This window comes from Lissotriton helveticus, chromosome 2_1 (genome assembly GCF_964261635.1).
Source record: "Lissotriton helveticus chromosome 2_1, aLisHel1.1, whole genome shotgun sequence".
Taxonomy (NCBI): Eukaryota; Metazoa; Chordata; class Amphibia; order Caudata; family Salamandridae; genus Lissotriton; species Lissotriton helveticus.
This window is the reverse complement of record NC_136059.1, coordinates 358156284-358170885: the sequence shown is the minus strand read 5'-3', so window position 1 is coordinate 358170885 and position 14602 is coordinate 358156284. Positions and strand designations below refer to the sequence as shown.

General features: G+C 48.9%; 1 protein-coding gene across 4 annotated transcripts in view; it reads left to right on the top strand.

The window, feature by feature from the left end:
* The window catches only part of CPLANE1 (ciliogenesis and planar polarity effector complex subunit 1), a 2766109-nt gene that overhangs the window by 1562279 nt on the left and 1189228 nt on the right, over positions 1–14602 (top strand). For all 4 annotated transcript variants that reach the window (XM_078674971.1, XM_078674972.1, XM_078674970.1 and 1 more), the window contains exon 33: positions 735–1028. In XM_078674971.1, coding sequence (XP_078531097.1) covers positions 735–1028 — 294 coding nt within the window. The remainder of the gene's footprint in view (positions 1–734; positions 1029–14602) is intronic.

The window sequence follows — 14602 nt, the reverse complement described above, 5'->3', positions numbered from 1 at the left end:
CCAATGGCTGGCCTCCGTTTAGGAAGCCAGCCAATGGAGGAGAGACAGGGCAGGGAGGCGGGTTCTAAAGCGCTACTACAAAACATTAATTCTCCGACCCCAGACTGCGCAAGCGCAGCCTTTAGGTCCGAGACCTAAAAAGGTGAGGAATGAGTGGCTAGATAGTCACTACCAGAAAGAGCATTACCAAAGGTAAGTAATTTGTTGGATTCACACAATCTCTGTGTCTGTCGAAGTGAACAGATATCAGAAAGAAACTGACATCAAAGACCCATGGGTGGCAGTTATATGTGGCCCTGACGTCCCTTTCAGGGCAGGCTGATGTGGAACCACATAGCGTCACCTACTGGCGCGCAAGGAAATTGTTGAGAAAAAACTTCAGATCTAGTTTAGTGGGGATGTAGGGGGGCGCTTTATTCAAAAGGTGAGGAATCTGTGGTTAGAGAATTCACCAGAAAGAGCGATACCAAAGGTAAGTAACTTATTAAGCAATAGTCTAATCCATACATTATGAAACAACAAAATAATCTTGTGTAAAAGCATTATTTGTTTAATTTTGAACCAAACCTAAGTGTAGATTAGGAATTTCACAATGTTTAAGAAATCAGATAAAATCCAATGAAAGTAAAATAATTCAATGGTGTAAGTGCTTAATTTGTGTATTTGACTTATTAAATGTCAGCTATTTCATTACGTACCGAACTTGTGTTTAATTTTTTTAATCTTCATTTCAGCTCCAGCAGATCAACTTCATGAGTTTAATGCAAATTGTCGGGTCTTCATTTGCAAACCTTCCGCACATGCAGCAGCTGCTTCAGCAAACACAGCCTATTCACCCTCAGGGTGTACAGACATCAGAAGGATTGCCCACTTCTCCTGCTAACGATGGACAGCATTTGATTTCCGTTCCACATGTGCAACAGCTACATACAATGAAAAGTGATGCTGAAAAGCCCAACACTACAAGCAGCTCTGATCAACGAGAGGTTAAGTCTTTGCCTGATGAAAGCAATAAAGAAAACCGACAGGTGCTGGTTAATTATTGTTGTGAAATATATATATATTTATATATATATTACCTACTGGCGGTCGCCAGTAGGTAGTTATAGTTAGGATTGTTTTCTATAGGAAATCCGCAACATTCTATTGGGAATAACTTTGGCGCCGGTGGACGAATCTTCGCGAATTTCTCAAAGAAGATGGCCCGCTCCGCTCTGCTCCTTCCCTGAAAGTTTGGGGGGGATTCGTCAAGCGGGGCCGAGATAAAAGGGGGTCCCAAAACGTGTTTTCCCCATGTTAATTTCCATAGGGCGGTTGGACTCACTTTTAGCCCGAACGGCTGAATGGATTCCCACCAAACTTGGCAAAATTGTAGGGACTGGTAGCCCGATGTGCCTTTGCTATGTCTCAAGATATGTGCTCCAGAGGATTTTGAGTAATTTAGGTTCAAAAAAATATATATATCTATATGCGCGCCCCGGTACGCACACCGGGGCGCGCACCCGGCGCGCTACGCGAGTACGCGAGCGAAAAGCTGATTGGCTCACGGGTGTCAGTCAACATTCCAAACAGTCCGGAGCGGCCGCCATCTTGTGTCTCGGTAGGATCGAGACACAAGAGGTGGCAAAAACAAAGGGGGAAATGACCATAAGGGGGCAGGGTAAACCCCCCTGACTCCCTAGGTTTGATGTGGGGGCTATAAAAGGGCCCCGCGGGGGGGGGGGGGGAATCTATTTTCGCGGGGGGAGCGCCCTGTACGCGCACCGGGGAGCGTACCGGGGAGCGTACCATGGGTCTGCATGATTAAATAAATATATTTTTTAAGAACACAGCTCTTTGATGAGAATTGGAGGTAGTTCTGAAAAGAACTTTTTTTTTCTTCTTTTTTTCTTTTTTTACAACAAAAACAGGGAAACTGCTCAAAAAAACAAAACAAAATTAGGGCTGGAAACGGCAGCGATGGTTATATGCAATGCTCGAACCATGAGCAGAACACTTTGTTCCCCATAGCAAAGTAACTTATCGCAATATCTGCATTTAATCACGCCTTTATTAAAAGCAGGCTGGATGTTGGGAATCTGCTCTTGTGATTGCTCCCTCCCTGATGCAGTTTGTCCTCGGGTTGAAGTAGAGGCCCCATCACTGGGAGCCTCTCGTGCCAGAGCCCTGACACTTTCCCGGGCAAAATTCTGGGGGTGCCTCCTCTCCACATGGCGAATCATTGTGGAGTTACCAAATGAATGTTTCTTAGTGGGGTCACCCCGTGACAGGACAGTGTGACAAATCCTGCACTCCACTTTTGGAGCATTTACTTTCTTCTTGTCATCAGGAATAGAAAAAAACTTCCAAATAAAGTGTTCTTTTACTTTCGGCTGAGGAGCCTCTTCATCAAGAAATTCATTGGAGTCATCTTCACTGCTGGATGGTCTGGCAGCCATGATAATCCAAGATTCTATTCCCACAAAGATCCGACAGCAAAAAGGCAGGTCTTGCAGTCACAAAAGTGAAAGAAGAAGTGAAGGAAATGGGTGGGGATTTCATTCTTTGTAAAAAAAACTGTTAGCAACCAATGAAAAGTGTTATGTTCAGGTCACATGACCCGACGCACTTACGCTGTGCGCCCCGGGGCGCGCCCGGCGGCGCTTACGTCGCGCGATCGTAAACGCTCGGGCGCTTCCGGGTGCGTGCGTCATCAGACGCATCTCGCGGCTACGCGATACATCACGATGATGTTTTCGTTCGCGGCAATAGCGCTAACTGGACGCAACAGCCTTGAAACGCGTCGGACGAACATGGGAAAAACTGCTTGAAAGTTTGGATGCGAGCGTCAGCAAGGCGATCAAACCGGATGGTTGGGAGAGTATCGTGTGCCCTGTCAAAGCTCGAGGGCATTGCTCAGACATTACTCACATGGCCACCCTTGGTCGTGGACAGGAGCACCACATCCACCTTTCGCTGGAAGAAGCTGAATGTGGATTGGGCTTGTGGCAGGAGACCCTTCGCAGCCTGGCAAGCATACTCTCCCGTGGAGAACATTGGCACGCATAACAGACCTTCATACCTACTCAAGGATGTGAAACAATGTAAATGAAGCGGCGGAAATGAGCCTACTCAAGGTATTTTAAGATACTCACTACGGCTGGGACTAGATTTACCAGCATGCAGCTGGCTGACTACCAATGAGCCACGCCCAGTATGGGCGGTGTTTTTCGTCAATAAAAGGTCGAAAAAGAGTCTGTGGTGAGTTTTCATCTCCGCTGTGCATAGTCCATGATTAAGAGGCGCAACAGCCTTGAAACGCGTCGGACGAACATGGGAAAAACTGCTTGAAAGTTAGGATGCGAGCGTCAGCAAGGCGATCAAACCGGATGGTTGGGAGAGTATCGTGTGCCCTGTCAAAGCTCGAGGGCATTGCTCAGAGAGATATATATATATATATATATATATATATATATATATATATATATATATATATATATATATATATATATATATATATATATACACATTCACAATTGAGTGTGAACTAGTGATCGCTTCCTCGCTATTTCAGATAGTGCAAATGAAGAGTAGATTAGCAACCTCCACGTTTTTCTTTGTCTGTGTGAAGGCGAGATCTACTCGAGTGGATGTGACTGGAGCAAGATGTTCTAGTGCTGGGTGCCTTAGGTGACGTCTGCTCACTTCTTTTTACCGGTACTATGGAGGTGAGATAATAGAATATGGCCTTCTTCAGGAAAGCTGAACGTGCACTGAAAGTTTTGCTTTGAAAAATGTTTGTAGAAGATAGTTGATCTTGTGAGTTACTGTATAGGATAAGCTGATAGCTCTGTATTGCAGAACGTGTTTGGAAGACCCAGTGGTTTAAACTCACATGTGTAGGAGAGTGGGGTCTACAATCCTATGGTCACCCCAGATTTTTTCTTTTTGCTTCACTGGTTTACGACTTTCCCTGGCTGTGGGCCTGCTAATCAGACCCACAGCCTAGCTGTTCTCTCTCTAAATTGACATCCATGTACTTTAGGTGCATTTACCAATTGGTACTGGGCCCCCTTATCAGTCCCTGTACAGTGTACCTTAGGTACCCAGGGCATAGGTGTACCCAGGGCCTACCAGGGGCTGAAGCATGTATTATGCCACCCCTGGCTGGCCATCTAAAACTGACACAACTGGCTGCTAAGACAGCTGGGGCAAGGTGGTGTAATCACCCTTTGCTGTAGATATAGTTACCTATATCTAACCCCAAAATGGACACATATACTCCTATCAGTCACTCCTATGGCAGGCCTTATCAATCCTAAAGGCAGAGTGCTTGGAATTATGTGAGATGGTGCTCTGGCATGAGCTGAGCCGGTCTGCAGCTTGCGGAACCAAGTCCTAATAGCTGTTCCATGATAATGCTATACCATATACTCTTAAGTGCATTATCATCCTCGCGGTTGAATGCTAACTCTGGTATAACATTATCAAAACATGTCGAGTAAGGTGTCATAAGAATTGGAATACTACCCCCTCGCCAATTCTGGCGACGGGGGTAGCATTCCACCCTTCTAGAGGGACACGACATGTATGTAACTGTGAACCCCGGTTAAAGTTAACTCGAGCCTTGGCATCACAAAATGGATGCTGCCACCACAGACACAAGTCTGACCTCCTGCTGCTGGGAGTCCTTCCAGCGAGGGAGGCTTGGACAAAGGGTTTCCTGCCTTGGGAGGTGCTAGCACCACCCCAGACAGGATTTTGTGTATTGGGTAGGACAGGCCTGAAAGGAATGAGACATGCCTGGGACACACAAGGTGCCCTGTGCATACACCGGTTCAAACCAGTTGCTGGGGCATCCCTGCCCCAGCTCTGGCGCGAAAACCGTCTGGCGCGAAAACCGGACAAAGGATAAGGGGTGTAACCACCCCCCTTCCTGGTCCCACCCATAGGAGGGGCCTAGTCATAGTACAGCCCTCTTTAGCAGGATAAAGGTAGGAGCTGGTCCCATTCCAAATTAGATTATCCTGAACAACTTTACAAGAAGAAACTCTGGACTTCGACGTTCTGCTCCACAGAAGACTGAAGAATCTCCCTTGTGGGCAAGGAGTGTCCACCCTGCAACTGCAGGCACCATCAAGCGTCCAGCGGCTTCCCTTTGTCGTCTTCCATTGAGGATCCAGACTTCAGAGCCCGACGAGACCCGGATTCCCAGACCTCTCCGACCTCAACTCACATCTGCAGCACAGCTGAGACCCATGGGTGCGACGAGACACGTGGGACCGGCCATCTTGAAAGAAACTGCACTTCGCTTTCAGCACGACTCCCGAGGTAAACTCGACCATGTGCTTTGGGGATTGAGAAGCCCCAGCCCCGAGCAGCCCCTGCACCGAAGATCAGCCCTCCAGCTTCCACGAGATCTGCGTGGGGCCCTTCTGCTTGTTTGCTGCTCGACGCGTTGTCTGGTCACTTGCCGGCTGGCTAGTGGCCTCCTAGACAACGAACTTTGAAAACTACACTGCTGGTCTGGTTGCTCCAGACTGGCCCTTGCTCCCTTCCAAAAGAGGGGCACCCCGGACTCTCCTAGTCCGCTCCAGACGCCTTTTCCACTCACCGCGTGGGTTGCCTTTGCCAAGGCCTGTTGACGCCGAATCCGGAACCGACACCGCCGACAGCGAGAGCCTGCATGGGACAGCTCGTGCCTCCATCCTGGTCGTCGAAGACGCCTCCTGGTCCACGTGGCTGCAGAGTCAAGCGTCCACTCTTCACCTGATCGCGACGACGACATCTGGTTCCTTCCTGGTTCCACTCCAGTCACTGGCTAGTGACTTTGAACATTGTCCCCTCTGCTTTCAGGTCTTCAGCATCTTTGATACACCCTTGGATCACACCGGACATCTTCCTCCTGGTCGCCTGCAGCATCTTTTCTTTCAGGCTCCATAGACTTCAACGCCGGAACCCGACACGACTTTGCACCTATGAGCCCGTGGGTGAGGTAACAAGAGCATTTCGGTGCTCAAGGGTAGATTGACTCTCCTAGCGTCCAGTTCCACAGTCGTTTTAGTCCTAACTAGTCAGGATTGTCCGTACTCACCTTTTTCTTGAACTGTACTGTCCATAGACGTTGTTACGCATCACGCGTGTGAGTTCACACTCTGCACATGCGTCCCGTGGGCCTCCTATTACTTACCTAAAGTTAGGGTAGCGTAGTCCCTGCGATCCTACAGCCTCTGGACAGCTCCATTCCTTCTATCGACTTTCACATTCCATTTACTTAGTATATGGTTTGCCGTGCCCCTAGGGCACCATTGTAATTTTGTGCAACTTAACGTATTTTTCCTAAGAGATTGTCTTGTGCTTAGCCCTCTGATCTCATAAAGAGTCAGAGGTTTTTGTTATTAATAAATATACTGTTTATTTTCATAACAATCTGTGTGGTGTCCTTTCATCTGGTATTCCAGGGGTTATATTGTGGTAAAACAGCTGGCTTCACATGCCAAAAGAGTTTAGCCTAAGACTGCTTTGTCCATGCTACCATTAGGATAGCTGGTCTATAAGGTTGACTTACAACCAATCACCATAAGGGTTGTTTGGACTGATACAAGGTGATCACTAGAACTAGTGAGCATCATATATCAAGCCAACTTCTCACATTGTGGTGCAGCGGTTGGGATTTGAGCTTGCTGTTGTTTTTACCACATATAATCTTGAAATATCATTTGAAAGATCACAACCTCAACGACCGCCTGACCTTCTACACGCCCACCCGCCAGCTACGGTCCACCAGCCTCGCCCTCGCAGCTGTACCACGCATCCGAAGAGCCACCGCCGGAGGAAGATCCTTCTCTTACCTGGCTGCCAAGACATGGAACTCCCTCCCCATCCACCTTCGGCTGACCCAGGACCATCTCGCCTTCAGGAAACAACTCAAGACCTGGCTGTTCGAGCAGTAGCTTACCCCTTCCCCAAGCGCCTTGAGACCCTCCCGGGTGAGTAGTGCGCTATACAAATGGTTGATTGATTGATTGATTGACATAAGGTACCCTAGATACATATAACAAGCTTAGAAATACTCTGAGTTCTACTGAACCAGCTGTTGTAGTAGAAAGGGCCTAGCACACCCTGACTACAACTCTTAGCAAGGGATCAGTAGGAAAACCCATAGTGTAGGTAGGTGCATCACTTACACCTCACTAGAAAGCATGTCTACCCATGGAGAGACTTCAGAGACTCCCCTAGTGGTTAGTGACCCTCCACAGGTCCTTTCCAGATATGCAGCTCTCAGTTTCCAGGAGATGAGACAATTGTGTACCTCCAGGAAATTGAAACAGGGTTCCAACCCTACCACTCCTTTTCTGTTAGGTCTCTTAGAGACATATGATGCTAGAAAGGCCTCTAACCCAGGCCCCTCTAATCCAGATGGGAACATGCCCCCCTTAGAAGGTACTTCTGGTGATCCAGACTCTAACCTCCCTGCAACAGAGAATGTAGCTGAGGAGGAAGAGGAAGACTTATCTGAGGATGAGGCAGACAATGGGCAACCTTTAGTCAGCAGACTTACAAGGGCCAACTTAGACCTACATAGGGAAGGAACTGGGGGACCCCCGGTGCTAACCCTAAGCAGGCCTAACTTTGGGGTTAGAAGAGATAGATCTCATTCTAGGGACTCCAATAGCTCTGTGCACTCTCGTGCCTCTCATGTATCTGCTCAAAGGAGGATGACTTCCCCTCAGAGGAGAGAACATAAGGCAAAGATGAGGGAGGCTAATCTGAGGATTCAAAGGGAAGAACTTGCCCTTGCCAAAGAAAAGCTTGCCTTTGCTAGAGAGCAACAGTTGAGTGGGTTGTCCCCACTGGTGGCAGCAATATCCCTAGGGATAAAGAAAGGGGTTTTGATACTAGATACCTGAGTAAAATAGTGCCCTCCTATAAGACAGGAGATGATATCCACAAGTGGATAACTGCTCTGGAGAGAGCCTGCAAAGTACAGCAGGTACCCCAGATTCAGTGGGCAGCTATATTGTGGCTCTCCTTTGAAGGTAAAGGTAGAGATAAGCTCCTCACTGTAAGAGATGGGGATGCTAATGATTACCAAGTCTTGAAAACTTCACTGATTGATGGGGTTGGCTTAACAACTGAACAGTACAGGTTAATGTTCAGAGACACCCAGAAAACTCAGACTCAAGATTGGACTGACTTTGTTGATTGTGCCACTAAGGCTTTGGAAGGCTGGTTGCTGGGACGTAAAGTTACTGATTACACAGGATTGTATAATCTAATTATGAGAGAGCAAATCTTAAACAATTGTCAGAACCAGTTGTTGCATCAGCACCTGATTGACTCAGATCTGACCTCTCCCCAAGAATTGGGAAAGAAGGCAGACAGATGGGTCAGAACCAGGGTCAAGCAGCAGAACCAGAACCAGGGTGATGGCCAGAAGAAAGCAGACCAGAAGGGTAATAATGAGAATAAGCAAAATGACCATAAGTCTTGAACAGGGCCCCAACAACCTAAGAAGGGTGGGTCCCAAAATTCCCAAAAGAAGAAGAATGATGGTCCTAAGAAACCATGGTGTCAATACTGTAAAAGTAAAACTCACTGGTTTAGTGAGTGCACCAAGAAAGGCCAAACTCCTACCACTACTGTCCCTAAGACACCTGCACCCCCTAGTACAGTTAGTAGTGGTAGTGTACCTCCAAGGCTATAGTTGGGTTAACCCTGGGAACTGAGGTGGGTTCTGACTTAGTCAGAATACCTACTCAGGCAGTTCTTGTTTGTACTGGGGATATGGATATGGCCCCTACTGTAAGTCCTAGTACTCTGGGCAAATACAGACAAACGCCTTTAATTAATGGAAAAATGGCTCAGGCCTACAGGGACACATGTGCCAGTGTCACTATGGTGACACCAACATTTGTGGACCCTGACCAGATCATGCTAGGTTCAGATTACCTAGTGACCAATGCTAGCAATGTCACTACCAATCACAGTATGGCAGTTGTTAATTTCTCCTGGGGAGGGGTAACTGGCCTCAAAAGGGTTGTAGTTAGTTCAGACCTCCCAGTAGATTGTCTTTTGGGCAATGATTTGGAATCCTCACTGTGGTCAGATGTGGAGTACAGGACTCATGTAGAAATGCTAGGTCTCTCCTCACATGTCCTTGCTGTGACCAGGTCACAGGCCAAGAAATGCCCAGCTGAACAAGTGCTGGATCCTGGAAGAATGGACCAGACACTACCCAAGAGGAAGAACAATAGGGTTAAGGCAGAGCCTTCCCCCCTGACTCAGGTTGAGGATCAGCCCTCTCAGGAGGCTGCCCCAAAGACCCCAGAAGGAACTGTCCTAGAAGAGCTGGAACCTGAACAGGTTGAGTTTCTTGGGATAGGGGGGCCTTCCAGGGCAGACTTGAGACAGGCACAGTTAGACTGTTCCTCCCTTGAACCCCTCAGACAGCAGGCTGCTGCTGAGGCTGCAGGGAATGATACAGGTGCCCACAAGGTATATTGGGATGATGGACTCCTATACTCTGAGGCAAGAGACCCCAAACCTGGTGCTACCAGGAGGCTGGTCATCCCCTTGTCTCTTAGAGGTTTCCTTCTCACCTTAGCCCATGAGATTCCCCTTGCAGGTCACCTAGGCCAGAACAAGACTTGGGACAGGCTTGCCCCACACTTTCACTGGCCTCATATGTCTGAAGACACTAAAGAGTTTTGTCGCTCATGTGTCACCTGTCAAGCCAGTGGCAAATCATGTGGCACAACAAAGGCCCCCCTGATACCACTACCTGTGGTGGGGGTACCCTTTGAAAGAGTGGGGATAGACATTGTTGGACCAATGGACCCCCCAACAGCATCTGGGCACAGATTTATACTGGTGGTAGTGGATCATGCCACCAGGTATCCAGAAGCTATTCCCCTTACCACTACAGCTCCTGTTGTGGCCAGGGCCCTACTGACAGTTTCCTCCAGAGTGGGGTTTCCTAAGGAGGTTGTCTCTGACAGAGGTGCAAACTTCATGTCAGGATACTTGACTGCAATGTGGAAGGAGTGTGGTGTAAATTACAAATTCACCACACCCTATCAGCCACAGTGCAATGGGCTTGTTGAGAGATTCAACAAGACCCTCAAAGGGATGATAAAAGGGTTACCTGAAAAGCTTAGGTGAAGATGGGACATCCTTTTACCCTGCCTCCTGTTTGCTTACAGAGAGGTCCCACAGAAGGGGGTTGGCTACAGCCCTTTTGAGCTTCTGTTTGGGCATCCTGTAAGAGGACCCCTATGTCTTGTGAAGGAAGGATGGGAGTTACCTCTCAAAAAGCCTACGCTTGACATAGTGGACTATGTACTTGGTCTCTGCTCCAGGATGGCAGAGTACATGGAGAAGGAATCCAAAAACCTTGAGGCCAGCCAAGAACTACAAAAAGCTTGGCATGACCAAAAGGCTGTCCTAACTGTGTATCATGCAGGACAGAAGGTGTGGGTGTTGGAGCCAGTGGCCCCAGCAGCTCTCCAAGACAGATGGTCTGGACCCCATACCATTATTGAGCAAAAGGGAGAGGTCACCTACCCGGTGGACCTTGGAACTCCCAGGAGCCCCCACAGGGTGCTTCATGTAAACAGGCTCAAAGCATTTGTCGACAGGGAGGATATGGGCTTGCTCATGGCCACAGATTAGGGGCAGTGGGAAGAGAGTGACCCTCTCCCAGACCTGCTCACTCAGAACCCTGATGATGGGTCAGTTGATGGTGTGGTCTTTTCTGACAGCCTCTCTGAGCATCAACAAGAGGATTGTAAACAGGTTCTTCAATCCTTTAGACAAATGTTCTCACTGACACCCAGTCAGACAAACTGGTGCACCCATGAGGTGGACACTGGTGACAGTCTGCCTGTCAAGAATAAAATCTACAGGCAACCGGACCACATCAGGGACTGCATAAAGAAAGAAGTACAAAAGGTGTTGGAATTGGGAGTCATTGCACCCTCAGAGAGCCCTTGGGCTAGTCCTGTAGTTCTAGTGCCAAAACCTCACACCCAGGATGGTAAGAGAGAGATGAGGTTTTGTGTAGACTACAGGGGTCTCAATGCTGTCACTAAGACAGATGCCCATCCAATACCTAGGGCAGATGAACTCATAGACAAGTTGGCTTCTGCAACTTTCTTGAGTACATTTGACCTAACAGCTGGTTATTGGCAGATCAGGTTAGCTGAGGATGCCAAGGCCAAAACAGCATTTTCTACCCCAGGAGGTCATTACCAATTTGTGGTGATGCCCTTTGGTTTGAAAAATGAACCTGCCACTTTTCAAAGGTTGGTGAACCAAGTTCTCCCTGGGTTGGATGACTTTTGTGCAGCATATCTAGATGATATTGCTGTCTTTAGCTCCACCTGGGAGGATCACCTGATCCACCTGAGGAAAGTTTTGGAGGCCCTGCAAAAGGCAGGCCTCACTATCAAGGCCACCAAGTGCCAGATAGGGCAGAGTCAGGTTGTGTACCTGGGCCACCTTGTAGGTGGAGGCCAGGTTCAACCCTTGGAGAGCAAGATACATGCCATAAAGGACTGGGCTCCTCCAACCACCCAGACACAGGTCAGAGCTTTCTTGGGCCTGTCTGGTTACTATAGGAAGTTTGTCAAAAATGATGGGTTCATTGTGACACCACTTAATGACTTGACAAGCAAGAAAATGCCAAAGAAAGTTCAGTGGACAGTTAGCTGAGCTGTCAGAATTCATTCGATGACATAAAGCAGGCCATGTGTACTGCACCTATTCTCAAGAGTCCTGACTACTCCAAAACCTTCATTGTCCAAACAGATGCATCTGAGTTGGGTGTGGGAGCTGTTCTATCTCAACTGAATATTGATGGCCATGACCAGCCCATTGCTTTTATAAGCAGAAGGCTGACCCTTCGAGAGAAACGTTGGTCAGCTATAGAGAGGGAGGCCTTTGCTGTGGTTTGGGCCCTGAAGAAATTGAGGCCATACTTGTTTGGAACTCACTTCAAGATTCAGACCGACCATAAGGCCCTCTTATGGCTAAATCAGATGAAGGGTGAAAACCCCAAACTTCTTAGGTGGTCCATTTCCCTACAGGAGATGGACTTTACAGTGGAGCACAGACCAGGGACTGACCATGGCAATGCAGATGGTCTCTCCAGGTATTTCCACTTAGAACAGGAAGACTCACCTGGTCAAGGTTAGTTTAATGTCCCTAAGTTTGGGGGGGGGGTTATGTAGGAGAGTGGGGTCTGCAATCCTATGGTCACCCCAGATTTTTGCTTTTTGCTTCACTGGTTTACGACTTTCCCTGGCTGTGGGCCTGCCAATCAGACCCACAGCCTAGCTGTTCTCTCTCTAAATTGACATCCATGTACTTTAGGCGCATTTACCAATTGGTACTGGGACCCCTTATCAGTCCCTGTACAGTCTACCTTAGGTACCCAGGGCATAGGTGTACCCAGGGCATACCAGGGGCTGAAGCATGTATTATGCCACCCCTGGCTGGCCATCTAAAACTGACACAACTGGCTGCTAAGACAGCTGGGGCAAGGTGGTGTAATCACCCTTTGCTGTAGATATAGTTACCTATATCTAACCCCAAAATGGACACATATACTCCTATCAGTCACTCCTATGGCAGGCCTTATCAATCCTGAAGGCAGAGTGCTTGGAATTATGTGAGATGGTGCTCTGGCATGAGCTGAGCCCGTCTGCAGCTTGCGGAACCAAGTCCTAATAGCTGTTCCATGATAACGCTATACCATATACTCTTAAGTGCATTATCATCCTCGCGGTTGAATGCTAACTCTGGTATAACATTATCAAAACATGTCGAGTAAGGTGTCATACGAATTGGAATACTACCCCCTCGCCAATTCTGGCGACGGGGGTAGCATTCCACCCTTCTAGAGGGACACTACATGTATGTAACTGTGAACCCCGGTTAAAGTTAACTCGAGCCTTGGCATCACAAAATGGATGCTGCCACCACAGACACAAGTCTGACCTCCTGCTGCTGGGAGTCCTTCCAGCGAGGGAGGCTTGGACAAAGGGTTTCCTGCCTTGGGAGGTGCTAGCACCACCCAGACAGGATTTTGTGTATTGGGTAGGGCAGGCCTGAAAGGAATGAGACATGCCTGGGGCACACAAGGTGCCCTGTGCATACACCGGTTCAAACCAGTTGCTGGGGCATCCCTGCCCCAGCTCTGGCGCGAAAACCGGATAAAGGATAGGGGTTGTAACCACCCCCCTTCCTGGTCCCACCCATAGGAGGGACCTAGTCATAGTTCAGCCCCCTTTAGCAGGATAAAGGTTGGAGCTGGTCCCATTCCAAATTAGATTATCCTGAACAACTTTGCAAGAAGAAACTCTGGACTTCGACGTTCTGCTCCACAGAAGACTGAAGAATCTCCCTTGTGGGCAAGGAGTGTCCACCCTGCAACTGCAGGCACCATCAAGCGTCCAGCGGCTTCACTTTGTCATCTTCCCTTGAGGATCCAGACTTCAGAGCCCGACGAGTCCCGGATTCCCAGACCTCTCCGACCTCAACTCACATCTGCAGCACAGCTGAGACCCGTGGGTGCGACGAGACACGTGGGACCGGCCATCTTGAAAGAAACTGCACTTCGCTTCCAGCACGACTCCCGAGGTAAACTCGACCAAGTGCTTTGGGGATTGAGAAGCCCCAGCCCGAGCAGCCCCTGCACCGAAGATCAGCCCTCCAGCTTCCACGAGATCTGCTTGGGGCCCTTCTGCTTGTTTGCTGCTCAACGCATTGTCTGGTCACTTGCCGGCCGGCTAGTGGCCTCATAGACGACGAACTTTGAAAACTACACTGCTGGTCTGGTTGCTCCAGACTGGCCCTTGCTCCCTTCCAAAAGAGGGGCACCCGGACTCTCCTAGTCCGCACCAGACGCCTTTTCCACTCACCGCGTGGGTTACCTTTGCCAAGGCCTGTTGACGCCGAATCCGGAACCGACACCGCCGACAGCGAGAGCCTGAGTGGGACAGCTCGTGCCTCCATCCTGGTCGTCGAAGACGCCTCCTGGTCCACGTGGCTGCAGAGTCAAGCGTCCACTCTTCACCTGATCGCGACGACAACATCTGGTTCCTTCCTGGTTCCACTCCAGTCACTGGCTAGTGACTTTGAACATTGTCCCCTCTGCTTTCAGGTCTTCAGCATCTCTGATCCACCCTTGGATCACACCGGACATCTTCCTCCTGGTCGCCTGCAGCATCTTTTCTTTCAAGCTCCATAGACTTCAACGCTAGAACCCGACACAACTTTGCACCTATGTACCCGCAGCCCGTGGGTGAGGTAACAAGAGCATTTCGGTGCTCAAGGGTAGATTGACTCTCCTAGTGTACAGTTCCACAGTCAGTTTAGTCGTAACTAGTCAGGATTGTCCATACTCACCTTTTTCTTGAACTGTACTGTCCATAGACGTTGTTACGTATCTCGCGTGTGAGTTCACACTCTGCACACCCGTCCCGTGGGCCTCCTATTACTTACCTAAAGTTAGGGTAGCGTAGTCCCAGCGATCCTACAGCCTCTGGACAGCTCCATTCCTTCTATCGACTTTCACATTCCATTTACTTAGTATATGGTTTGCCGTGCCCCTAGTGCA